At 60.4% G+C, this 26,238-nt stretch overlaps 1 protein-coding gene across 1 annotated transcript; it reads right to left on the bottom strand.

Annotated features, from left to right (window-relative positions):
- Positions 1 to 787: 787 nt before the first annotated feature.
- NCS1 (neuronal calcium sensor 1) lies at positions 788 to 25,768 on the bottom strand. The gene is made up of 8 exons (XM_087752709.1): positions 25,416 to 25,768; positions 10,155 to 10,179; positions 8,169 to 8,307; positions 7,621 to 7,699; positions 7,395 to 7,483; positions 6,995 to 7,072; positions 6,468 to 6,584; positions 788 to 5,742 (listed from the first exon to the last, which is right to left on the bottom strand). Exons 1-7 carry the CDS (start codon positions 25,477 to 25,479, stop codon positions 6,486 to 6,488), a joined length of 573 nt encoding a protein of 190 aa, XP_087608835.1. The 5' UTR covers positions 25,480 to 25,768; the 3' UTR covers positions 788 to 5,742; positions 6,468 to 6,485.
- Positions 25,769 to 26,238: the final 470 nt, after the last annotated feature.

The following is a 26,238-nucleotide window of genomic DNA, read 5'->3' as shown; positions in this document are numbered from 1 at the left end:
CGGGTGCCCCCGCCGTGTGCTGGCACAAGGCACCTCCGACCAAACCCCCCTGTGCAAACACAGCCTCCTTGTTTAGACCATTAGGGCATCTCCTCTGGCCTCCTGAAAATAATTAGTCAGCCTCGTTAGGAGAGCAAACAAAGATGGGCTGGCAGGGAGGCCTCGCAGTACTTGTTTCCAGAAGACTTAGCAGGGCAGAACGGCAAACGCAATCCCACGGCACGTGAAAAGCCTGTTCCAGGCTGCGAGCCCCCCTGCTCGCCCAGCCGGCTGGGGGGGGTGCTCCTGAGGGGCACCTCCGTTATGGGGTGGGAGGCATAATTACGAGATATTAATATCAAGATTATTCAGCAGCCGTTGCATGCCAAAAGCGTCCTGACGGCTCCCAGCCCGCTGCATCGACAAGAGGGCTCGGAGGAGACGGTGATGGCGCAGGCGGGCACAGCACGCCTTTGCTGCAAAAGAGGAAAAGAGAAAAGGACGTGGCACTGCGGGGGGATAAGTCCTGGCAGAAGAAAAGCTGTGTCTGGGTAAAGGGAGGTGGAAGGAGCAGTGTTACGGGGGTGAACGGTCCCTGCCGTGCTGGGAGCTGAGACCTGACAGCTCATCACGGCGTGTGGGCACAGTGCCTCACCGGCCACGGGCCAACACAGCTCAGCGCATCCCCGTTTGCAGCCCTGCTGGCACAGCCCTGGCAGCGCTCGCTGCTGCTGCCGCTGCAGCCCCGCGCCGCAGCCCCCCGAGCCTGCCTGCCGTCCCCCCGCAGCACACCACAGACCACCGGTGCTTCGTTACTGTCATTAAGCTTTTATTTCCACTGTCACAAAGTTCCTGGGTTTTGTTTTGTTTTCTTTTGTTTTTAAACTGTTTCGTTTGCTTGGTTTGCTCTTGAATTCATCTCAAGACAAGGCAGCAGGGCATGCAAGCCGAGACACCGGCACGGACGCACAAACAGGCTTCATCTTTACAAACAAGGCTCTTTGCTGGAGCTGCTGTTTCTCAGCCCAGGGCTTGGCTGCTCCCCGGGCAGGGGTCCCACGGGACGTGGCACCCAACCTGGGGCTGGCGGCCGCAGGAGCAGAGAGAGAGAGATGGGAAGGACGGCTTTCCTGCAGCACTGCTGGAACAGAGTCAGGGCTGGCACGTGTGACTGAGACCCCAAAACTGTGCACCGAGACCGGGGCCATCAGCTCCCTCCTTTGCCCCCAGCCCTCACTCCTGCCCCGCTGGCCACTGCCACCGCCCCAGCCGGACCCCTCCCCTCCAATGCCCCCGCCAAGGAGGGGTGGCTGCTGCCCTCTCAAAATGCCCCCGATCCCCACCTTTACCCTGTGGCTGGGGCCGATGGGACAGCGAGCTGGCTGCGGGTCACCCACCCACCCCATCCAACCCCCCCGATCCTAAATATATGGGAAGAGGGCAGCTCTCCAGTGATTTCGGCTGCCCCCGTGCCACGCCTGGCCCTGCTTTGAAGCCAGCCCTGCTCCAAGAGGGGCTCGGCCCCAGACCCCGAGACCCCAAGACCCTTCCACCCCCCGCGTCAGCGCAGCCCCACGGCAGCCGGTGGCAGATGCTTACGCGCATCCCTGCTCGCTCGGGGGGAGCAGTGGCTCTGGGATGGGCGTCCCCAAGCCTCAACCCCCTCCATCCAACTGGGATGCCGTGACCTGCCGGTGTGGGAGGCAGGCACCAACGGGCACCCACTTCTGCGTGGCTGGGTGAGATGCAGCTGGTACCCAGCACAAACGGGGTCTGGGGTCCCCCATAAGCAAACACCCCTCTCTGTGAACCCGGCGGGGAGCACTCCTGGGGGCTGCCCAGTCTCATTACAAATCACAGCAATTAAAGGGCTGCTCCAGAGGAAAAACCCACTTTGCTTCTCTCTCTCGGGTCCTGGTTTGTGCCATGAGGAGAGGGTCCGGGGGAAATCTGCCCCCCGAGCTTTCTCCCACGTCCTTGCTCTTGGGGGGAAACAGCTCAGCCCAGCCCAGCCCCAGAGCTCAAGGAAAGACGGTTACAAAGCAGCAACAGTCAGCACACGAACAGAAAAGTGAAAAGAAAGGAAAGTACAGACACGGCATTTTAATGGGGCAACACAGACAGGGACAAATGAGAGGTGGGGGGGACACGCCGCAGTCGCCGGGGCCGGACCCTCGCCTCTGCCTGGCTGTGCTTCGGGTCCCCTTCCCATCGCCAGGGCTGCAGCCGGCTTTATTTCAGACAGGCATCAGGAACCCGAGTATAAACAGAAACAAATCAGGTCTTGTTGGCTGTTCGCTTTTAATAATGAGCAGGTGTAAAAAGAAGACCGAAATGAATTATTCGATGATATAAACTCCAACCCAGTGGTTCATGCCCCACTCCCGGCGCTTCGCACGTGCCTGATGTTCGGTGGGTCCTGCCAAACCCTTGCGGTCGCAGCCATGAGCCGTATCCAGCGCCCACGCTCCCCTGGGCACAGGCATCGAATCACTCTCTGGAGGGGGAATGGCTCACCCAGGCCACTTCACTGATGGGGAAACTGAGGCACAAGGAGGTTAAGGCCAACATTTCCAAGCGTGAGATGCTTCAAGCCTTATTTTCAGCAGTGCCGAGAAGCTGCAGATCCTGGTGACGTTCAGGAGGAGCTGGGGGCCCTCAGTGCTCCCCAAAGGGAGGCTAGAAGCATCCAAGCCAGAGTCCCAAATCTGCAGCCAGGGGCGAATACTGGGGCCAAAATGATTTGCTCGGGGATGCTCAGCATGCCCAGAGCGGGGCAGGACAGACCCCACACTGGGACCCAGGACAAGAGGCAGCCCTGACTCTGCAGGAGGGGCCTCTGCCCAGGAAAACTCACTGTTGCCACCAAACCAACAGGGTCCTCACAGCCAGCACAGAGCTTTTGAATACAGGCATAAAACTTTTTTCCTTTTTGCTCTTTTTTTTTTTTTCCTAATGTGCAAATATTTAACAAGGGGCGAGGGAGGATGAGGCATTGGGTTCCATCCCTGAGCCCTCCAGCAGCAGCGGCAGCAGGAGGGTGCTGCCAGTAATGGCAGCACTGGCCTGGTGGACACTGAATTTTGGTATTTCTGGGGTCTGAAGCTCCCCCAAGCCAACACCGGTCCCTCACCCCAGCCGTGACGGGGGCCACATGCCCGCTGCCCTTGCAGGGCTGCCTCCTCGCTGAGACATCGGCGAGCGCTGATGGAGCTCGAAGCATGGCAGGTCGTCCGAAAATTAAAAGCCTTTCAGGGGAAAGTGTCAGAGCAAATGAGGTTTGCCTTTGCCTGGGAATTATGTCAAACATCAGAGGGTCCATCATTTATCAGCAGAAGCGATTACAGCAGTGTCACATTCATTGGGAACATCGATTGGCACCGGGAAGGGACCGGTCTGGCAGACGAGCGTTAGAGAAGTTGGAGGCGCTGCAAAGATCTACCCAAGAGAGCCGCATTTTGGCCACAAAGCATCAAGGAAAAGGAGTTTCCATGAGAGGGAGCGAGGTGACACCCTCCCGGAGCCCCCAGCAATGAAACACGGGCACTCCCAGGGGCAGGAACCGCAGAAGCAGCAGAAATATTGCACGTGGACTTGAGGTCAGTCTCCTTGGGGATGGGGAAGGGCATTTTTTTATGGGTATCGGAAAGTGCCACGAGCACACAGCCCCGAAACTGGGGAGCGGGGCTGCACAGCAAAGGACCAGTATCGCTTGGCTGGAGTCTGTCCCTGCCACGCTGGGAGGACTCAGACCCCGCTGGGGCACCGTCTTGTCTCCTGCATCGTGGGACACCTGTGAGAACGTCCTCTATGTCCCAATGTCACCTCCCACCGCCATGGGGACAGCCTCCTGGCTGGGCTTGGCTGCAGGAGCTGCAGACATCCCGACAGACAGCGAGGCGGAAAGATGCCACCACCACCAGCCGGACTGGGGATGGAGGGGTGAGCCCCCAGGGCGGTGGGAGAGCGGCACTGGGGTTGCTGGGCCAGGAACAAACCGTGTCGGAGCAGGAGGGGTGTGCACCCCGGCTGGCTTTAGGGGTCCCACAGGCATCTTGCACTTTGCTCCCGAGGAGATGCAAATCTCTCCTTCCCCAGGGCAGGGGCCAAGGCGGATGGAAACAGCTGCGGCAGCATCCAGGTAACGCTCGTCCTCCAGCGCGGATGCCAACTGGTGTCCCACGGTGTGTGTCCCGGCAGGGCTGAGCCCTGCTTGGGGACATCCCGGAGTGGTGGCGGGTGATGGAGAGGCCACACGGGCACCGCTGGCGGCTGGGGGGCCGTTTCTAAGCCCCACGCTCGGGTGTCTCCAGGCGTGTTTCCCCAGCCCTCCACCTCCCCCAGGGCAGATGCAAGCGGCTCCGCTTTGGGGCCATGCTCTCCATTTACAGCAAAACCTCCCAAGTCCTAAATGAGGAGCAAGGGGATAAGGAGACACCCCAAGCTGCACGTCTCCCAGCCTGGCATCCCCAAGGCAGAAGCTGCCACATCACCCCAGCCAGGATGTGGGGACGGAGCATGCCATCCCTGTGAGCATCCCCTCTGCTCCCCCAGCCCCACCGCACACGGGCTAATTCACAGCCACCTCCCTGGGGTGCAAACAGACCTTCCCCCAGTCTGTAAAAAATAAAATAGTAAAGGAATCTGCCTGAAAGCAAAACCCAACTCTTGGCTCCATTACTACTTCTCCACGCAGTGAGAAAATGAAAATAAAAGGAAATTAGGATGTTCTGGTACCCGGCGGTTTCCTCGCCCTGCCCAGCTAAGGGATGGAGTGGGCTCGGACCGCTCAGAGCCTGGGCTGAGTGAGCCGTGGCTGAGCTTGCGAAGGGAAGGGTGAGCAGAAAAATGCAGGAAACAGGGAAATGGGAAGAGGAAAAGAAGCTACAGCATCCCCTTAAAACAGCAACCAGCCCACGGAGCTCGGGACACGGGGGGTGGGAGGAGACGGGGGAAGGCAGATTTTTGGCTTCATTGTTATTGCAGGCTCCCAGTGCCCCGCAATAGTGTACGAGCATGTAAACCTTACAGATCATCACCTAGGTGGTCAGACACACACACGAGAGACTAAACACGGCAGCAACATTTACAACAAATAAATAAGGATATCGCTCATCGAGATAGGCATATAAAAAAAGCCTCACTTTTTTCCACCAAAGGGAAAAAAAAGATAAAAAAAAGAAAAAGCACAATACTGTCTCACGAAAAAAAAATAAAACAATAATATAATAATATATATCCCTAGTGAGCCAGGCTGGGCTGCCAGCGACATCGCAGGTGACGCCAGGACCGTGTTCCCAATCGCCGTCGGTGCCTCGGCTCCCCGGCCACCCCGCGCAGGCAGCACCCCAGGGTGCACGGCCCCCCAGTACCTTTGGGCTCCGTCTCCAGCCGGCCGGTTCCCAGGAGAGGACCACACCAGCACCGGTGCATCCGCAGTTCCATCCGAAAACATAGGAAAGGAGAGCAAAGAGGGCGAGGAGGCCGGGGTGGGGCTCTGCCTTCGGCGATGCTCGACCCGTTCCCCCGGCCTTGAAGTCTCGGGCGTTCGCTGCCGCTCAGACCGGGGTCTGTGGCGGGTTTTTTTTTGGAAAAAGCAGAAGTTGGCAAATGGCAGCGGCTGGTTCAGAGTGCGGAGAGGGAGAGTGAGCTCACGCTTCGAGGGCATCCTTTGCTCGCGGAACAGAAAGGAAGGCCGAGAGGGACAGGCAAGCTTCGCACGGCGGCGGTCGGATGGCACGGAAAGCATCTTCCCCCAGGCATCTGCAGGAGAGGGTGGGAGAAGGAAAATTGGGTGAGAAGGATGGGCAGAAAGCCCTGCAGCCATCTCACACCACACCAGCGCAGCTGGAAGGGCAAAGCTGGAAACACAGTAAAGATTTTGAAAGGCTCAAAACTCCAGCGGGGTTAAAAAAAATCCCCACGATCGGACACTGTCTGCGCTGCGATGACCAAAATCATCCCAAGAGACATCTCTGCATGGCCCTGCAGGGCACGGTGAGGCGCTCAGCCCAGCACCCCCAGGATGCTGCGAACCACAGCATCCCTGACACCGCCATGCCAAACCCTGCCAGCTCCAGGGCATAATGTAATAAGATCTAATATAAATAAAACAGTTAATAGAATATCTCGCCAGAGCATCCCCATGCCCCCAGCACACCAGCTGCCTCCCTGCCTCCTCTGCAGCCGCATCTGCAGGCGAGAGCGTGAGTTGTGCCGCAGGCAAACACCTGCCAGCAGGGCGGTTTGTACCGTGTCCTCATGGGCTGCGGTCCTGGGGTGCTCTGTGGGACGGGGGGGACCTGGGGGAAACCCATCGGTGTGGGGGCAGCATCTCCCCCCAGCTGGATTTGGGGGGAATGCCCATGCTTGGATGCTTCAGCAGACGAGAACCAGCCACCCGCCCCTGGGGAAGGTGGGAATGGCATCAGGTGGGTGGGAGATGGGGCCCCCCTGGGCCCCCCCAGGCCCCCCCGTGCTGCACTCACCGCCGCTCGGCCCCGGGACTATACGAGCCCGTCGTAGAGGGAGAGAGCTTGCACGATGGAGGGGTCGGCCTTGGAGCCCTCCTGAAATTCCTGCAGCGTCAGCTTCCCATCGGCATTCTGCAAAACACTCCCGTTGCAGCTCCGCTTCGCCCCAGTGAGGGAGATGCCAAGCACCCCGGGACTGAGCAACCCGGGACCAAGCACCCTGGGACCCCAGCAGCACCCACGCCATCCCACAGAGCTACCTGGGTCCCCCCCCACTGCCATAGCCTTGGTTTCCCCATCAAACCACCCACGCCTGCAGCCAGGGAGGAATGCCATGGAGGGTGCAATGCCATCTTGGGGGCCCTCAAATGGATACGGGGATCCCGGAGGGATGCGGGGGTCTACAGTGAGCCCAGCGGCAGCTGAGACCTTGTATTCACAGGGGAAGGAGGTACCTGCAAGAGCCGAGACGTGGCAAGGGGGCCCACAACTGCCTCCTAAATCCCTTGGCCCCAGGAAAAAAAAAACTTGAGCATCCTCACCTTGTCCATCATGGCGAAAATCCGATCTACCCTCTTCTCCGGTGTGTTCTCCTCCTCGGGAAGCTCCACTGTGTTTCCCTGCGGCAGCAGGACAGGACCCGGTCACGCAGCCGTTCGTGCCCTGCCTGGACGGTGTCCCCAGGCGAGGACACACGTTTTGCCCCTGCCCACATCAGGACAGGGTGCAGAGGGCTGGCATTCGTGCCAGAGCCATCCTCAGCGGCCAGATCCAAACCCTGCCCCGGCCATGATGGCCACAACCCCCCCAAAAAAAGCCCAGGAAGAGAATCAGGGGTGTTTCAGCATCCTCTCCGCAGCCCCCCTGCCCGCAGAGCCGGGCTCCAGCCCAGCGGAGACCCCCAGGGACTGCTCGCCCCGTGCCCCCTGCCCCGCCACTTACCACCATCTGATAAATCGCATCCACAATGTCCAGCATCTCGTTCCTCGTGATGTACCCGTCGTTGTCCAAGTCGTACAGCTTAAACGCCCCTGCAAGCCAGAGCAATGCCAAGGTGCTGGGGACTGCAGTCCCCCCAAACTGGACACACACCCCATCGCCACCCCCGTGCCACCCCCCGCCCCCTTCACGGGGCTGAGCCCACCGGTGTCCCGCAAGGAGCACTTACACCTCAGCTTCTCGTCCAGGGTCCCCCGGGAGGTGACCGACAGTGCCTGGATGAACTCCGAAAACTCGATCCTCCCATCCTGGAGAGGGGGGAAAGAGGGGGTGAGGGTGCCGCTGCCACCCCCACCCCGCAAAGTCCTCCCTGCCCATGCTTGCCCGATGCCGGGTGCTCTTAGGGGGCACATCCGAAAAGGCAATGGGGAGGGAGAAGCGATGCACATTTATCTCCAGCAGCGTGATCCGGCCGCTGTGCCCAGCCCACGGCGAGCATCCCGGCGGGAGCGACTCTGGAGCGTGGGGGGCGCCGCGCAGGTGGGCTTTTGTCAGCGGCACCGAAACATCGCGTTTCTCCTCTCTCGCTTGCCACTTCATCGCCTTTTCCCACGTGACTCTCATCGACTAAAATAAGCACGGGGGCTCACTCGCTACAGCTGCGCCACTTTCATTTCACGCCCCAGGAACGTGCAGCCGCGTTACTGAACCCGTCCCACCATTGCCACGGACCCAGCCCCGACCCTCCCGGACCATGCCCTTGGCTTGCAGACTTACTTTGTTCTCGTCGAAGACATTGAAAACAAAAGTGGCGAATTTGGTTGGGTCGCCAAAGGGGAAGAACTGCTTATAGATCTTCTGAAAGCCAGCAGCATCGAGCTGCCCGCTGGGGCAGTCCTTGATAAAGCCCTTGTACCTGCGGAGGAAGGGCAGAGGATGGGCACCAGGCGGGTCTCCCCGCTGAATGCAGCCCCCCAAGCCCTGCGGAGCCAGGACGGGGCTCTCCCCAGTGCTGCGGTGGGCTGGAGCTGGGAAGGTCCCTGGTGCTCCCTGTGTTGCTCCCATCACCCGCCCGCAACCTCCCAGCCCCGTGGGACAAGGTCCCTGCGGGCACCGCAGTGAGGGTGGCAGCGGGGAGAGCCTAGAGAAGCAGCGAGCAGCACCGGTGACACCGAGCGGTGCCCACCACACTGCTCCAACCCCACTGCGAGCCCACAAGTGGCAACCGAGCCACAACCAGGCTCCTGTTGAACATTGTCCAGGACCTGGGAGGGGACAGGGACCCGCTGCCCGGCCAGGAGCACCCGGGAGAGTCTTTTAAACCTACTTTAAACTAAAAAGCCCTCTGCACAGTCACCTCCCGCCAGCACAGCCATGCTGCCTGCAGAGGTGCCGGGGCAGGCGATGCCTCGCTTGGCCCTGAAGCTGTCACAGGGCCAGCAGGAGAGTATTTCTATCCCTCGCTCAGAACTTCAAATGCACATGGCTCCTGAGCAAGAAGCTGCAAATGGAAAGCTTCACCCAAGGGCCAGAGCTCCCCTTCCCCTCCACCACTGTGGCATGGCCCCGCTACGTCAGGTGCATCCAAGCGTCTCTCCAGCACGGAGGCGGCCACGAAAGCTCGCCCTGAGTTGCTGCACCACCACAGGAGAGGGACTCACGATCGACAGCAACCCCACAGGCAATTTGCAACCCACCACTCGGCACACACATGCTGCAGCCATGCCCCGGTAAAAACGAACAGCACAGCGGCCTGAAGCACCCAGGGCAGCCGAGTCTCCGTGACGGCATTTTTTGCATGATCCCAAGTGAAAGCTGCTCGGAGGAGCTGGGGGGCACAGCAGGGTTACTGCATCCTTGGGGTGGCACAGCCCAGGGCATCTCCCAAAACCCATCAGCGCTTAAACACCTCCAAAGGCCTTGGTCCCAGCTCCGGGCTGGCCCTGGATACCACAAGGTGCCACCCTGGAGGGCGCAGGGGAAGGGGCTCGCCGGCTCCGTGGGTGCAGGGACCACGTGGGGACCATGCAGGGTGCGTGAGCATTATGCAACGCGTCGCCCAGATCTGTCAGGCGCCCGCTGCAGCGGGCCGAGGGCTGGAGGAGGAGGAGGGGAAGGGGGTGGCGAGGTGGGAAACCAAAGCGCCGGTGACATCTTTTTCACGCTGCTGCAGCTATGACTCATCGGGGAGCGGGGGGAAGGATGAGAGAAAGAGATAAAGAAAGCAAATCTTGACTGGTGGGATAGGAAGATGAAAGGGAAGCGGTGGCTTTTCTAGGGCGTCGCATTCAGTGGGGCGGAGGGGATGGGGTGAGAGCGTGCTGCCAGCAAGGCACCACACTCCCAGCCCCTGCCAGCCTCTGCGGGCCCCGCTGCAAACAGGGACACGCTGGGACAGCACCGGCCTCCCACAGCCAGGGTCACGGCCACCAGCTGGACAGTCCCCACGTCCCCGCTCCCCTCGGCTGCCCTTATGGGAAGGGAAGAGGCGAGACGGAGTGGGCACCATCCCACACGGGTGGCTGAGAGCAGCCGGAGCCAAGCCCCACCGTGTGCTGTGCATGAGGTGTGCAAGAGAAAACCCTCTATTTTCTCGTCTCCCCTCTATAAGCAAACACCTGCACCCCAAAACAGGCGCACCCTCCTGCACCCCCTTGCTCTGCACGGCTGGCAGGGTTGCTGAGTGCCACCAGCTCCTGCTGCCTCGCCCGCCAGCCCCGTGCCCCGGCAGCTCACCGCCATGCCGCTGCGCCGGACACTCACCACTGCTGCACCTCCTTCTCCGTAACTGCAAGAGAAAACAGGAGAAAAGAGAAAAAGAAAAGAAAAGAGAAAGGAATTTAGCGCTTTCCCAGTGACGGCTGCTCTTCTGCACCTCACCTAAGTGACTTCCCTGGGGGGATGCCCGCAGGCTCGCTCGCTCCGTGCGCTGCCGTGTGTTACCCACACGCAAGCGGCTGCCTGCGAGGCACAGCCTGGGCTAGCCCTGTGGCCGATGGGGCCGGGGCTGCAGGTGCTGGGGCCCCTCCAGCCCTGAAACCAGGGAGCCCACCAAGATGTTTTGCTCCCTGCCAGGGGAGTGCAGCACCATTGCTGCAAGATGCTATGGACCACACAGGGGCTGGGCTGATCCTGGGGAGGATCCAGCCCTGTCCTCCTGCTTCCCCAGAGCCAAAACATCCCTGGAAACATCTGCCAAAACATCTGCCGGGAGGCAGCCTGGGGAAGGCACCTGCCCGGCCCAACACCCACACACTGATCGTGAGCAAGAGGACAGCCCCAGGGCCAGCATCCCTCCAGGTACCGGCTGCCTCTGAGCCACAAGGAGAAACATCATCAAACCCATGCCGGGGCCCTGGGAAACTTTACCAGGCTCCAGAGAAACCCCAAAACCGTGACAAGCTAGAAAATGGCGAGCATTGGCAATCCCGAGTGTCCCCAGCCCGGGGACAGCTGCTGAGATCGCAAATGTCCTCAGCAGAGGAAAGGCTCCGATGGGATGCGGGATGCCGGGGAGCCCGACGGGGCGGGGGGCTGGTGCCTGTCCCTGCTGCAGGAGCGGTGCCTGGCCGGCACGCCAGCGGGGAGCTGGGTGCCAGCAGGCGGGCACGGGGGAACGGCCTCATTAGTCATTTCCTTTGCATTGTGCATCTAAATAATAATAAAAAAGCAATAGGTCTGAAACGTGCTGGGATAATGAGGCAGAGTGGAGATGTGTCAATGTGCAAACGGGTGATAAAAATAGAGACCCAAGACACATCAAGAGATGCCAATTACCTTGGATGGCAAATAAAAGAAAGCAATTTTCTATCAGAAAGATTTATAACGCGCCTGGCAGAAGGCGCAGGCCGCAGAAGGTGAGGGCTGGCAGGCGGCAGCAGTGGGGCGGCCGAGAGGGCACACGCTGGCCCCCACCTCGCAGCCGGCCGGGTGCTGGCTCCCGCATCCCCGTGGGCAGGAATCGCTGCATCCAAGGCTGTCCCTCTGTATAGGAGGGGTCCCTCTGTCCCAGCTCAGGGACCACTGGAGGGACAGAGCCTGCAAACCCCCCGGGAAGGGCTCGCCATGGGGTGGAGAGGCCGGCAGCCTCTCCCCCTGCCTCCCCAGGGAGCTGGAAAAGGGCTGCGGCGGCCACGCCGGGACCGGCTGTGCTGGGAGGGCGGCAGCACCCGCCGTACTGCAGCGGGATGTCGAGAGACGGCAGCACCCGGGGAAAAGAGCGGGGAGGCAGGTACAGGGATGCTCGGCACCTGGGCTGAAGGACACTGAGGGCTTTGGCCGTGCCGCAGGAGGGATCTGGAGTGTTGTTTTGGCAGGGCTGTCTGGCAGGAGGAGAGCAGACAGGGGGAAAGGACAGAGGTCTCCTGGCAGGAGGGAGCCAGGAGGGACATACTGTATCCAGCAGCAGAGCTGGGGTGGCCAAAAAGAAGTCGTGCCAGTCCTGAAGGATTCCCCATCCCAAAAAAAAGGGTTGCACGGAAGCATCCTTCCAAAAGAGAGCTGCCGAGTGACGTCTCTAACAGAAACAGGCTTCCCTGCACACACTCCCCACAAGCATCCAGACACCAGCCAGGAGCGCCCCCAGCCAAGGATGCCCCGGGGAATGCCCCAGGCACCAGCTCTGCAGCCCTGATCGCCCACAGGCACCCGTGAAGGCAGGTGGGAAGAGGAGGAGGAGGACGGTGAGCGGCAGGACTTCAGGCAGCCCTTGGGGCAGGCAAAATGGGCAATGGCAGCAGCCTGGTCGGGGCTCGGCTCAGCCCCTCCAGGCGAATCGCCTTCTGCTCTCTCTCTCTCGTTCGGCAGTGTTTCCCCCAATGTGCTATTTTGGGCCTGGGAGCTGCTTTTCAACTCCAGCAGGAAACAATTAAGAAATATGTGCTTTTTTTAGTACAGTAGAAATGCTGGTAACGACACGCTGGGGCTGGAGCAGGAGGGAGGGAGGGAGCCAGCTCCCCTCGTGCCCACAGCAGGGATGCGTGATGCTCCCGGGAGAGGCTTTTCCAACAGAGCGGGCTCTTCAGGTGCCAGCCCAAAAACTGGCACAGGGCTTCCGAGGTGGGATTTTTAATGTGAACCCCTGGAACGGGGCCATGCAAAGCCCCATCCCTCCTCCAGCGCACTGGCACCGGTGCCCTTCCTCCTGCCCCGGGTGCGAGGGGAAGCTGCGGAGTTTGCCCTGGGGTGGGAATGCGGCCCCCATCTCCCAGCCCTTGGGAAACCACCCACCTCTGGGGGCATCCCTCTGCTGCCACCAAATCTTCCCTCACCCCGGGGCAGAGTGTTCCCAGCGCAGGGAAACGCCACGGCCCCAAGCCCAGCGTCGCTGCGGCCGGGCAAGCTGGGAATGAGCAGGTACCTGCCTCCCCGTGTCTGCAGTTCTGGATCTGAGACAGATAATGCTTCACGGCTGCCACTTCCCAGCTGCTCCAACCTCGCTGGGTGTCGACACTCCGAGTGGCACCGATTAGGGATGCTAATTGCCCATCCCCGCAGCAGGGACCCATGGCCGTGGAAGCCTTGGGGACACACCACTCTCCTGGCTGGGCTGAGCCACCCATCCTGGGGCTGGGGACAGGGGACACGTGCAGGGGCAGGGCCATCCCTCCGCTCTCCCTGATCCAGCCTCTGCAGCTCCCCAGCGTGCAGAGCCCAGCCGAGCTCACAGAAAGTACCTGCGCGGCGGCGGCTGCTGCATTTCCCTCCCCCAGAATCGATTATGGCGTGATGCTGAGCCGATGCAAATCAATTTGCAGCGATATAAACCTCAGCCAGGTTTGACCCCGAGTGCTCAAGGACAAGGGGATTACCTGCAGCGGCCCCATTGCAGCATCCCACCGGAGCAGGGCCGGCTCCCTCGCCATGCCCCTGCCAAGCCGGGGTTGCGGCTGGGCTCAGTTGCCATGCCATGCTCCCCAGGGACCTGCTGTGCCATGCTCCCCAGGGACCGTCGTTCCCGCAGCCGCTATGGGGATGGCTATAAATAGCACACGTAGCAGCTTGTTAGAGGATGCAGTGTGCCCCGGGGATCCTTGGGGATGAAAGGCGCTAAATAAAGGCAGGGTATTAGCATTCGTTATGAACCGCAACGCTGTAAGAGGCATCGCCAAGCTGGGAGCCCCGGCTACGCACCGCAGACACCCTCCCGTATGTACAACACCGCACAGCAGCTCGTGCTGGCAGCATCTTTGTTTCCACTGCTCTTAGGAAAGCACGGGGAAATGCCAAGCGCAGGGCTCGCACCGCAGGCAGGAGCAGGCAGCAGGTGCAGGCAGCAGGGGCAGTCACCCCAGAGCAGCACAGGAGCTGCCCCGCATGGCCAAGCCGCAGCCACGGGCCCTTGCTGCCCCTTCGCAGTGCTGGTCGGTCCATCCTCGCTCCCATCGCAGCTGGGAAGAGGGTTTCAGCCACACATCTCACCCAGCACAGAGGAGCAGAGACTGCCCAGTGGGGCTGCACTGCCAGCAGCCCCCAGCTCCCTCCTCCCAGCTACCGGTACCCAAAAACCCCCAACCCTCCCCCCCACCTTTCCATCAATCCCCAGTGGCACAGGCGAGGACTGACAGCTCTGTCACCACCCGCCCTTCGCGTGCCCCCTCTCTTCCCACCACCCAGCTGCCACTGCAGCAAGAAACAGCTCTGGTTAATCAATGCTCAAGCCCGTTAATTTGTTTTTGCCAGGCAGCAAGGAGAGGAGGGACCCAGGACTGCAAACCCTCATCCATCACCCTGCCCACGAGGGAGCTCGTTGCTCGCTGGACCGCGGCGGGGACAGGGCAGCAGTAAGGAGCGCAGGAGAGGCGGCCGGATTCGGAACGGTTTGGGGACCCCTGGCCACGGTGGGATGCAGGAGGTGACACGATGCTTCAGCCCCACAGGGCTTTTTTTGTGCTGCCCTCCCATTCTGCAGCCACCCCCTCCCCTGTTTGTGCAAGGGCAGGGGTTTAGCCAGAGCCGCAGGGCCGGATCCTGAGCGGGAGCGTGCACGCTCAGCCTTGCTCCCATGTGCCACGGCCGTGGCACATGGCTGTCCTCGTCTGGGCTCGGGCTCCCAAAGGCTCGGCAAGCACCGTCCCCATGCAGCAGCCAGCGGGGAGTCTCCGCCAAGCCCTGGCATGTCCCGCCTCGCTCCAGCCGCTATGACAGCACCTTGATCCCACAAGGCCACGGGCACCGCCGCCTTATCAGGGAAACCAGGGTTAATTATTTCCAGGCACAGAGTGGTTCCCCCGTCGCTGCAGGGCACTCCCGCTCTGCCAGGCCGTGGGCTCCACCGCCAACCCACAGGCAACTGGTCCGGCATCACCTGCCGAAGAGTGGCGGCAGCGGTCCTGTGGCATTTATTTCCCCCAGGGACTCGCTGCGGCTCCTTCCCATGGTCCCCGCAGGTCCCCGCGCATCCCGGTCTGGGGGAGCTGGCACATCGCCCCGCGCTGGGGCTCCCGTCCGGGTTTGAGGCTGCCTAAATCTGCTGCAGACGCTCAGCACAGCGCCCAGACAAGGGCAAATTGGGCACCCATGTGTGTGCAGAGTGGGCACTCCTGCGTGAGCAAAGTGGGTGCTCAGGCATGAATTAATGGGGCACTCCTGCATGCACTAACTAGGCACCCGTGCCTGAGCTAGATGGGCACTCATGCAAAAATAAATCAGGTGATCATGCACGGACTAATTGGGCACTCATGCATAAATTATTTGGGTGCTTCTGGGTGAACTAATTGGGTGCTCATGCACGAACTACCTGGGTGCTCCGGTGTGAATGAAAGGGGTGCTCATGCACAAACCAGCTGGGTGCTCATGCATAAATTTTTTGAGCACTCATGAATTTATCGGGCGCTCACGCATGGACTAATTGAGCACTCACACGTAAATTCACTGGGCACTCCTGCGTGAACTAATTGGGCACTCATGTGTAAATTAGTGTAATTAGTAAATAACACACTTGTGCACGTATTAATTGGGGACTCAGGTGTGAGTGGATCAGGTGCTCATGCATAAATTAATTGGACACTCAGGCACGAGCTAACGGGGGGCACATGCACCAATTAATTGGGCACCCGTGCATTAACCAACAGGGTGCTCGTGCATGGACCAGTGTGCGATCCAGCGCAAATTAACCGCGCACCCATGCATAAATCAACTGGGTGCTCATATGTAAATTAATTGTGTGCTCATGTGTGTATTAATTGGGTGCTCATGCGTGAACTTATTGGGTGCTGATGCGGAAACGACTGGGGTGCTCATGCATGAGCTAATCGGTCCCTCATGCGTAAAATACCACGGTGCTCCAGGGTGAACCCCGCACACCCTGCAATTTATGCCCAACACACTCCACCCCTCGCCTCTGCGAAACACATCTTTAAGAATTGTCTGAACATGAATCTGTTACAAACACCACTTTCAACATCATCACAACGTTACCATTCACCCATTACAAGCTCCCCCCTCCCTCCCCACCGAGCGGGTGACAGGGCTCGCATGTGCATGCGAGTGCATGCACTCGCTCTGGTTTCCCTCCTTGCCCCTGGGACCCAGATTTGGGGGTCAGCATCACAGCCCCAACAAACACCCACCGCAGAATTAGCCCTTGGTCCCCACAGAGCAACCACAGGGCTCCGTACAGCAGTCAGAACGGATACTCGGTGCAGACTTCACACCTTGCTCCTGCAAACACGGACCCAAGGAGGTCCCATCAGTCGCCACAGACGGACCCATCCCCAGCGCCAGCCCCTGGCCCTGCAGAGTGGGTTACCCGACATAACCTGAGCAGTCATTACCAATTTCAGGCCTCATCCCTACAAAACACGTAGCCAAGAGCACAGCAGCAGCTCAAGCTGTTGGAGGTATTGATGAGTGCAGTAGCTGTGGGGCTTCATCCAGCCCCTAAATGGGTGCTGGGCAGCATCCACTTAGTGCAGCACGGGCATCTCCCCACAGGGAGAGGAAGGACACATGCTGGGGCTGTCCGGGATGACTCCGGCAGCCTGGGCTGTTGGGTGGCTTTGTGCAGGCTGGGGAAGGGGGCAAGTACCCGCTGGCCCCTGGGGATGGCTGGAGCACAGGCACGAGACTCCCCCAGCAGCGCGCTCCTCCGGCTCCAGCACCAAACCCCCGGCACGGAGCCCAGTACCTGCGGGGGGGGGCAAAGGGGTGAAAACACCCCCCCAGGCTGCCGCGGGCTCAGTCCTTCCCCCCAACCATCCGTCACCCTGTCTTGGGGCACCTCAGAGCTCACCTGGGTCCCCATTCGATGACGGTAACTTCTAAAATATGCCACACATCAGCACTTTGGAAATTTGGGTTGCTTGGCCCTGTCTACTCAGTCTTATTAAAATTCAAGTTTCAATACGTAACCAATGTCCTGGTTAAACATTACAGAGCACATCGTCCTCCTGCCCTCCATCGAGGCTCGGCCAGACGGCCGCGGGGCTGGGGTTTGCTCCTGCTCCCGGGCGGGCACAGGGCTAGCTTTGGGGAAGCAGTGTTAAAGCACAACCCCAGCAAAACCCGGCTGCAGCACTGGGGACACCCCCCATGAAAACAACCGCGGCAAGACCCTGCCCGATGCCATTTTCTTTTGTTCCCAGAGATGACCCGCAGCAGCCTGCCCAAACCCCCGTGCCCCCATCTCAGCCCCGTGCACCCCGGCAGTGCCCAGTCTCCGCTCTCGGCTGCATCGCCCGTGCGCTGGGGGTGTCCCCGTGCGGGTACCCGTCCTCACAGCATCCTATCGTAAAGGGATGTCGGAGCAGCCTCACCGCGCAGGCACCACCACAGCCGGAGCTGCCTACCTGTCAGAACGGGACGTCCCCATCCCAGCTCACCCATCTCCCCGCACACTTGCCCAATTTGGCTTCGCTCCCCATCAGACACAGACATCGCCAGCGTCATGGCAGGTCTGGGAGCCTCCGAGACGTCCGGAGTACAAGCCCGACGCTGTTATTGGTGTCATTTGTTACTGCTGAGATACGAAGCAATATGCGGAGAGACCTGCATGTGCATTTGGCACTCTTCTCACCAGTGGTTGCCATTAGTGGTCTGTCTTGCTCCCAGACTGGATAAACAGGTCCATGAGGCAGCTCTGTTCTCATCTCCCCCGGGGCTGATACCAACAGGAAAGCCAATATGCAGTTAAAATCCTTTTTAGACTTTATTAAATATTTAAGGGCCCGACATTAGGCTTTGGAAATTGGGTTCAGGCAAAAAGCAGCAGTCGCTCTTTGCAGCAAAGGCAGCAGAGGAAGGGCAAAGGACTGTGCCTTCATTTGGGAATTAATGATCAGACTGAAACACGCCCACAGCAGGAGCCGGTGGCTGCGGCAGGTCTATCCCGGGCTGGATTTAATCCCAGCTTTCCCATGAGCCGACGCAGCAATGCCCCACGGCGGGGCAGAGCATCGCCAGTGCTGCTGGGAGCAGGGATGGAGCAGCCCCCCTGCCCCGGCCGTGCGGGGGGCAGCTGTGTCCTGCCCCCCTGCTCAATCCTCCCCATGGCTACGGGGATTTCAGCATGGCCTGGCGCTCCACAGTGCTGTCCCCAACCCATGGAGCAGTTCCTGGCCCAAGCAGAGGAGAAAACTCCCCTCCGGCCCCAGCGCGGGCAGGGGAAGGGAAGCCTCCGACTCAGCCGTCAGAGCCTGGAGCCAAGGGAACGTCAGGAGGACGCTGCAGGGCAAAGCCTCCCTGGCAGCAGGGCCACCACTGTCCCCTCCCTGTCTTGCCCACGGCAGCGCCAAGGGCTGCCAAAGCAGAGGGTGCTGGAGGCACCGAACACCTGCTCCTCCATGGGAGGTAGCACAGACACCCAGGGAATCTCCATGGGGTCCAACCATCGATCAAGAGACACTGGAGAAACATGGGTGGACAGAACACTGGCAGCCCTCCTTCCATGTAGGAACCAGAAACGTGCCTTGAAGGGAGAACAACGTGCAGGAGGTGTGGGAGTGAGCCCCGTGCCAGCACCGCTGGCCTGGGGAACCTGCAGCAGTGGCCACCGAGGAACCACAGCAGCAGTGGCCCTGGGGTAAGCACCCCCAGCCACCCCTGCCCTCGGACAGGCAGGGGTGCAGGGCACGGACCCCGGCTCCCTTTCCCATCCAGCTCCCTAGATGACCTGGGAGGCTGAGGAGGGGAGGGAGGAACACAACAGCCCCACGAATGTCACCCCGATAACGGAGCAAGCGCATCCGCGGGCTCCTCCCTGAAGCAGCCGCTTCCTTTGATGCCTTCAGAGCTTCTTGTTTCACAACCTTAATTATAGCGGCAGCAGCAAAGGTCAGGAGAGTGGTTAAGCAGATCCATTAACATGTCAGGGGATAAATGAAATGTGATTCTTCTGATGCCTGAACAGCAGCAGGCAGCGGCACGAGCGCAGCCGGCAGGGACGGCTGCTCCGCTCTGCCGCAGAGGGAGCCCGAGGGGCCCTTGGTCACGTCTTCCCCTTCCCACCCCAGCATTGCAAGCACCTCCCAGGGAGGTGCACAGGGACACCCCAAAACTTGCTTCTGACACCCCAAAACTTGCTTCACTTGCATTTATGTGCAGAACACCAGGTCTGTGCGCACATGGGATACCAGACATGAGATTCGCTGGGAGCAAGCTGGGGTCTCCCTGGGGAAGGGGCTGGAGATGCCCTCTGGACCACCACAGCCCTCCGGAGGCTGCACATCAGGTCCCCATTGAGCTCGCAGTGAACCTGCACCGCAGCTGCCACCTTGGCGGCTCTGGGTTACACGTGGCTGCAGTAAAAACAGGCCCCAAACAAAAGCCAGCGCCTGGGCATCCCTCCGGCGCGTCCTGCCCATCGCCCTCCTGGGACCACAGACCCGCTCTGCTCCCCTCGCCCCAGCGCATCTCCAGGGTGCTTGGGCAGGTGCTCTCCTCCCCCCCACCAAAACTTCCCTTTTGGGCTCCTGCAAATCCTATTACACACGGAGAGCACTCGGAGCAGGCAGGCACACTCGCCGGGTCGGCTAGCCAGCAGCAGCCCAACCTCAGCCTCACACACCGGGCGTGCGCCCACCTCGGCATCCCGGTGCCCCTCTCCCAGGAGCAGGTCCCACGGGGCTCCCACCCCGGGGTGGGATCCTGCCCACCAGCTCCCTACCCGTGGCTGTGCAGGCAGCCCCAAAATGGGTGCTTGTAGGGCCGAGCGGAGGCTGGTGCTGCAGAGGTGAGCGCAGGCAGCTGCCAGACACAGGCAGGGAGCCGCGTTTCAGCCTGGCTTTGGGGCTCCATGCTTTAGGTTATTGCACCCAGCGTTTGCCGCTGAGGGATAACGGGTCCGTAACCACCTGGCCGCGCTTTCTGCTGGATGAGCAACAGGAGGGATTTCAACACGAACCAACCTGGCAGAGAAACCCAGCGCCCAGGGCCAAACACTTCGGAGGCTAAAAATAAACCAGCACTGGGGAGCCACCGAGGTCCCTCCTCTGCTCCGACTGCCCCTCTGCTCCTGCTTACCGCCCCGGCCGGCACATTTTCCTGGCACCAGGGCGGCACGACGGAGCAAAGCCCCAACCCAGTGCCCCCGGTTTCCTGGCTGAAAACTGCTGCAATTGGAGAATTTTCTTCCCTTTCCCGCAGAACTCAACCCACCAGTACGTACCCCCATAACTACAAATCAATATGTTTGTAGTTTGCTCTTAAACTAATGCCCATTAATTCCATGCATTACTGTCGAGCAACAGAGCCAATTTTGTGGCTTATTGTAAAAGAGCAGAAAATGATGATGCCAGAGTGAGTTTAAAATCCACAAAATAGATCGCAGTGGGTGGGACGCGGTTCTTGGGAAAAGAGCATCTTGCTCTCCCCGCGCCCACTCTGCAGCCCGGGCCTCCCAGCACCACGGGCGTCATTTTGGCACCCTCGCCGTGGCTCCCACGCCTTCACCGGAGCCTCGCTGCGGCCTCCGGAACACTGGGACCGTCATCCTGATCCCATGCCCAGTCCCAGCAGTGATGCCGCTGCACCTACATGGCTCTGAGCGCGCTGGATTGCACAGCTATTGCAGCTGGCGCTAAAAAAAAATACAGCGTTAGTAGTTCGGACACAGGCAATAGCTATGAAAAGTTAACCCTGAAATCCAACCCCCCCAAAGATGACTAAAAAAAAGAGCTAAAACATGCTTTTCTGAAACAGCCTCATATTTTTAAGCCTGTTTCATGATTTTAAGGGTTGCCAATGCTGTGGCTGGGCCGGCCTGGGAGCGCTGCTGCAAGCAGGGACGCTCAGCACCGCATCTCCCAGTCTCTCTACCAGGAGTCCACACCAAGCCATTTCCACCCATGACACATATCCCGCACCCACAACTGCACACATGCACTTTACACAACAGGCTGCAGAGAGCAGCCATACCCCAGGACCTTCATAAATCTCCAGCTTAGCAGAACCCTTTGACCGCGGCCCCGCAAGGCTCTTAAGCACAATCCCAAATCCCACCGCGGCCCTGAGCCACAAGCACCTGGCCCGAGTTAAGCCCAGGCTTAAATCCCTGCTGAAGAGGGGCCGGCAAACGCGATCCAGGGAGGACGGTGGTTCCTTCGAGTCTAGGCAGTTATCACCTCCTGGGACAACACACACAGCGGCCAAAACTGCGTCTCCAAGCTATCTCAATAAGGCATCAGGAAGATTAATAAATTAATGATTATAAAGCACTTTAAGAGCTTTTGGATGAAAGGCTCTATGGAAGTACAAGGAATTACATAATTTATTATTCATTATTATTATCACTCAGTGTTGGCTTCTCCCGCACGGTCCTATATGGCACCAGCCTGGCCTCCGAGGAAGGTTAAATCCTCGCCCTGCAGCCAGGCTCTCCCCGCCAGCGCCGCTCCAGCGCCTGGCAGACAGGCGAGCTTGGCACGGCCAGATATTCCTGGGCACTCAGGTGCCCAGAGATGCTGAAAGGCACACAGTGATGGGTCCAAATCAACAGGACTTGGGCAGCTGGCACTTTGAAGCAGACCCCGGGTGTCCTTCTGCGCCTTTAGGTGTCCAAGTACCATTAAAATCTGGCCCCCAGTACCGTAAGTCAGGAGCGGAGTGGGGAGGGGAGCCAAGAGACGAGGTTTCCAGGCTCCTACCCTACCGTGTCCGGTTGCTAGCAGGACCCAGGACAACCTGCTCCGAACACCTGCAGTGAAATAACTCTCGCATCTCCTGGAGGCCCCTGATGGCAACCCTGCAGCATCCCCAGCACGACCACCGTGCCCGTGACTGCCCGGGCACACGAGTGGTCCCACGCTCCTCTCCCGGCTGCTTGTCCCAAGATCGCTGCAACTGAGGCAGGGCCAGAGAAACAGCACAAACAGGAGACGGTGAGACCAGAGGGGACAGCGGCTGGGGACACGAGAAGCCACCAGGCATAGGAAAAGCACTGAGAGGACATGGCGCAGGCCGCGGGTCCTCTGTGTCCCCCAGACATAAATCTGTACCAAAGCCACCCGGAGCAGGGAGAGGAGGCGAAGTCTCCCCATCCCGCCGATCCCAGCGAAACCAAGAAGGGGGTTTTTGTTATTTGCTTAATTTTCTTTCGAAACCACACAAACAGCAAATGATGCAATGGAAGAAAATCGCACCGTGGGAGAAACCCTTTGTGTACCGCAGCCCCAGCTCACACTGCCGCGGGACCCTCCCCGGGACAAAAGCGGGTCTCCTGTCATTAGCTGCCAGTTACGGGCTCCTGGAGACATCTGCCCAGATGTGCTGCAACAGCAGCAGAACAGCACGATGCACGAGGCAGGGCCAGCGCCCGCTCGGTAACGTGGCAGCCAGCATGCGGGAAGGGCAGCCACGCACTGGGGATGCTCTTCAAAGGATGGTCATCGCCGGTCTGCCAGAAAGGTGCCGAAATACCACAGTGCTGCGGAGTAAAACCTTTCCCAAGCAGATCCCCAGGAATCCTGGAGTGTGCCGTGGATTTGTGGCTACGACTATCCCCTGCTCGAGCTGGTCCCCTAGCCACGGCACAGGGGTCTGGATCAGTCTCTTCCACTGCACTAAGTGCAACCCTGCCCTCCTACCTGCACCTCCTCTGCCTGGATTCCCCAAAAGGCAGAAGGAAATTAATATCTTTTCAATCTCCCAGGGTCTGAAGATAAATCAGAGGCTCTCAGACGTGCCTGGGAGGGCCCTGTGAAGTGCTTTGCCAGACAAGGGAACACGCGTTCGCCTTGACAGCTGCAGAAAAGGGGCAGAAACACTCAGCAAAAGTAATTAATCCCAGAGACGAGAGGTGGAACGAGCAGAGATCAACAAACAGAGCCTGGTATTAGCGACGGCTCTCCCTGACAGGCATCGCACCGCCGGCTGCGTGCTGCCGGGGCACGGTGGGATGCTGCACCGGGCTCCGGCCCCACGAAGGGCCACGCGCTGCCCTGTGGCACGGCTGCCCGGGTGCTGCTGCCTCACCTGCACAGGTACGTGGGTCTGGTGCACCTCGAAAAATAGGCTGCAAGAGGGCCAGAGCAAGCAGGCAAAACCCCAGGCAGGCCAGGAACTCATCAAGGGAGCGATCAGAGGACCGGAATCTTTTTTGGAGGGGGTGTGGTGGAAAGGGGACGGCACCCAAGAGAGAAGAGCAGAAAGTTGGGAATGAAGTGATTCAAAAGGCAGTGACCTTCTGCTGGCCTCATCCAGCAAGAGAGACATCCCCATGCCCGCAAACGATGGTTTCACCAGCGCTGTGTTTGTTTGGCATCGGCTGCCCGTAAGACATGGGGCATCACTGCCCGTGTGCCCCGCCATCAGCCCCGCTGAGGTCGGCACCTTCCCTGAGCAGAGACGAGCCACCCCAGGGGTGCAGAAAGCCCAGCAGGCAGGAGATCACCAGCAGATGAGGCTGCGCCGGGGCTGGCTCTTCCCAGATCCCTCTCCATCGGAGATCGGATCGTCACGGCGGCTGCAAACCGAGCGGGCGATTGCAGCACGGCAATCCCAAGCGCGAATACAGACTGGGCAGAGAATGGACTGAGAGCAGCCCTGAGGAGGACTTGGGGGTGCTGGTTGATGAGAAGCCCAACATGACCCAGCAATGCGCGCTTGCAGCGCAGAAAGCCAACGATATCCTGGGCTGCATCAAAAGCAGCGTGGCCAGCAGGGCGAGGGAGGGGATTCTGCCCCTCTACTCTGCTCCCATGAGACCCCACCTGGAGCCCTGCGTCCAGCTCTGGGGCCCCCACCATAAGGAGGACATGGACCTGTTGGAGCAAGTCCAGAGGAGGCCGTGAAGATACTCAGAGGGCTGGAGCACCTCTCCTATGAGCATGGGCTGGGAGAGTTGGGGTTGTTCAGCCTGGAGAAGAGAGGGCTCCGGGGAGACCTTATAGCAGCCTTCCAGTACCTGACGGGGGCCTACAGGAAAGCTGGAGAGGGACTTTTTACAAGGGCATGTAGTGACAGGACAAGGGGTAATGGCTTTAAGCTGAAAGAGGGTAGATTTAGATCAGATATAAGGAAGAAATTCTTTACTATAAGGGTGAGGAGGCACTGGAACAGGTTGCCCAGAGAAGCTGTCGATGCCCCATCCCTGGAAGCATTCAAGGCCAGGCTGGATGGGGCTTTGAGCAACCTGGTCTAATGGAAGGTGTCCGTGCCCACAGCAGGGGCATTGGAACCAGATGATCTTTAAGGTCCCTTCCAACCCAAACCATTCTACCATTCTACGGATAACCGCACCTGGCCCAGCGCGGCTGCACCCGCAGTGGGTCACAGCCGCAGCGAGGACACCAAAACCCGGGGCTCAGCTCCAGCCGGGGTCTGTGCCCAGCCGGCACTGCCACGTTCTCACGATTTCTTCTCCCCGAGCCACTTCGAGGAAGCGCAGCCGGGGTACCCCAACCTCTCCTACCATCGCTCACGGTCTGCCAATGCAGACATGCCTCCCGCAACCTGCTCCCGCCTGTGCCACGATGAGAGAGCAACCCCGCTTGTAGGGTTGTGCAATGCACCAGTATTGCCTCTTCTCCATATGGGAGAACTTGCTGCATCCTAATCTATTGCCTTTTTGGGTAAGCGCTGCCGTGGGACTGCAGCAATGACAGCGGGGAGAGCTCGCAGGTCTGCTAGACGTTAGCAGTTCTCTGGCGAAGCAAAGGGGGAATATTTTCAACCTGCGAGCGGAGAAGCAAACTTGAATCACCAAAGCCTTTGTTTCCTTTGTGCACCCTTCCGAAAAAAAACTCTGATTTTGCTAAAACTGGATGGCTCGGGCACTAGCCACATTAATAAGATTACAGCGGAGGTTCAGACGGGAAAGCCACTCACTTAGAAAATCAGGTTATTAAACTGATACTGAGATACTCACAGAAAAATACCGAACTCTCTCGTGCCAGGCTCTTCTCTCCACTTCGGAGCATAACAACAAAGGAAACCCCTCCAACTAACGCACCCAAACTTTGAAAGCCACCCAGACGGTTGGGCTCCCTGTTTAGGGAGAAGGTGCCTGGCTCCAGGGAAGCAGCGAGGGGAGGACAAGCCCCACGGCCGGTCCCTGGGTACCCGCCTGGCACCGAAACCCCGTGGCCAGGCCGCCCTAGCAGAAAGGATGCCCCAAGCAGGGGCAGGAGGGGTCTGGAAAAGACAGGGGCATCGCTCCGGGTGGGCAGGAGGCGGCCCTTGTCCCACGGTTACTGAAGGCTTAGAAACAGGCCACGGCGAATTGTTTTTATAAGAAAACAGAGTGTTTCTCTGCCTCCCTACCCCTCGTCTCTGCTGCCTTGTGGGTTGCTTTTTTTTTTTATCCTCCCAGCCTAATCTCTGAATTCTTGCAACAAAGCGCGGCCGAGCCTGCGCCCTCCCCCGGGGAGCGGCCCCGGCAGCGCCGATGCCCGGCGCGATCGCAGCCGCGCCGCCGGGCGGGCAGGGACGAGCCGGGGGAGGAGGCCGGCGCCGGCCCCGCGTCCCAGGGGCGCCCGTGGACCCCAACACCCCCCGCCCCGGGCCCCATCGCCTCCCCCCGGCACCCGGGGCCGCCCCGGCAGCATCCCCGCGGCGTCCCGTCCCCCCCCAGCAGGCCCCGTTACTCACAGTACGTTTTCCTGGTCAGCTCCTCCACAACTTCAGGCTTCAACTTGCTGTTGGATTTCCCCATGGTGGCCGGCAGCCCCGGCAGCCCCGGCAGCCCCGGCAGCGCGCCCAGCGCCGGCTCGCCCGCCGCCTCCCGGGCCTCACTGCGGGGGCATGGAGGGACGGGGGGGGGCCGCGGTGCCTCGGTGGCGGCTCCCGGCCGGGCTACATCCCGCGGAGGGGACGGGCAGCGCCGCGCAGCGAAGCCCCGGGGGGGTGCGTGGGGAAGGGGGGGGGGGGTGTCTTTGTTGCCGGGGCTTGGCCGCAAAGGCGAGCGGCGCGGCGCTGCAGGGCCGCCCTGCGTGTGCGTGTGTGCGCGTGTGTGTGTGCGTGTCCCTGGTTACACGCACCCTCCCCGCCCTCCGCCGCCAGGCGCGGAGCGGCCGCGGCCGCGCTGCGGGGGCGCGGGGCGCTGCGGTGGCGCGGAGGGGCGGCGCGCCCCGCCCCGCGCTGCGGGATGGAGCGGGGGGGGGGGGCGCTCCGGCACGGCCCCACCGCTCCAAACCGCGGGGACCCCCGGGCGGGAGGGGGATCCCGGGATACCCTCCCTCGCCGGAGCGGTAGGGATCAGCGGGGAAAAGCCGGGGTAAAATGTCGGGAGGAGGAAGGGGGCGGCGGGGCGGGGGCGATGCTCAGCCGGGGCCGATGCTCAGCTGGGGGCCTGCCAAGCCCTCCGGTCCCTGGAGGTCGTGGTCCTGCCTGGAGGGCTGGTGGGCAGCGGGAGGATGGGGAGCTCCGGAGGGAACAGCCTGGAGCAAGGCTGAGCTCAGGGCCTGGGGGACGG

The sequence above is a fragment of the Nipponia nippon genome, unplaced genomic scaffold (assembly GCF_047370975.1).
Source record: "Nipponia nippon isolate SJK-2023a ecotype South Korea unplaced genomic scaffold, ASM4737097v1 scaffold_16, whole genome shotgun sequence".
Classification (NCBI taxonomy): Eukaryota; Metazoa; Chordata; class Aves; order Pelecaniformes; family Threskiornithidae; genus Nipponia; species Nipponia nippon.
The sequence above is the reverse complement of the archived record's forward strand: the minus strand, read 5'-3'. Positions and strand labels throughout refer to the sequence as shown.

What these genes read in the sequence shown, in the direction of transcription:
- NCS1 (XM_087752709.1), bottom strand. Translation starts at nt 25,479, where the DNA reads ATGGGGAAATCCAACAGCAAGTTGAAGCCTGAAGTTGTGGAGGAGCTG. An exon ending in ATGTCTTCGACGAGAACAAA is followed by an intron (nt 7,700 to 8,168) that starts GTAAGTCTGCAA and finishes CCCCCTCTCCAG; the next exon opens with GATGGGAGGATCGAGTTTTC. An exon ending in CCTGGACGAGAAGCTGAGGT is followed by an intron (nt 7,484 to 7,620) that starts GTAAGTGCTCCT and finishes TCTGGCTTGCAG; the next exon opens with GGGCGTTTAAGCTGTACGAC.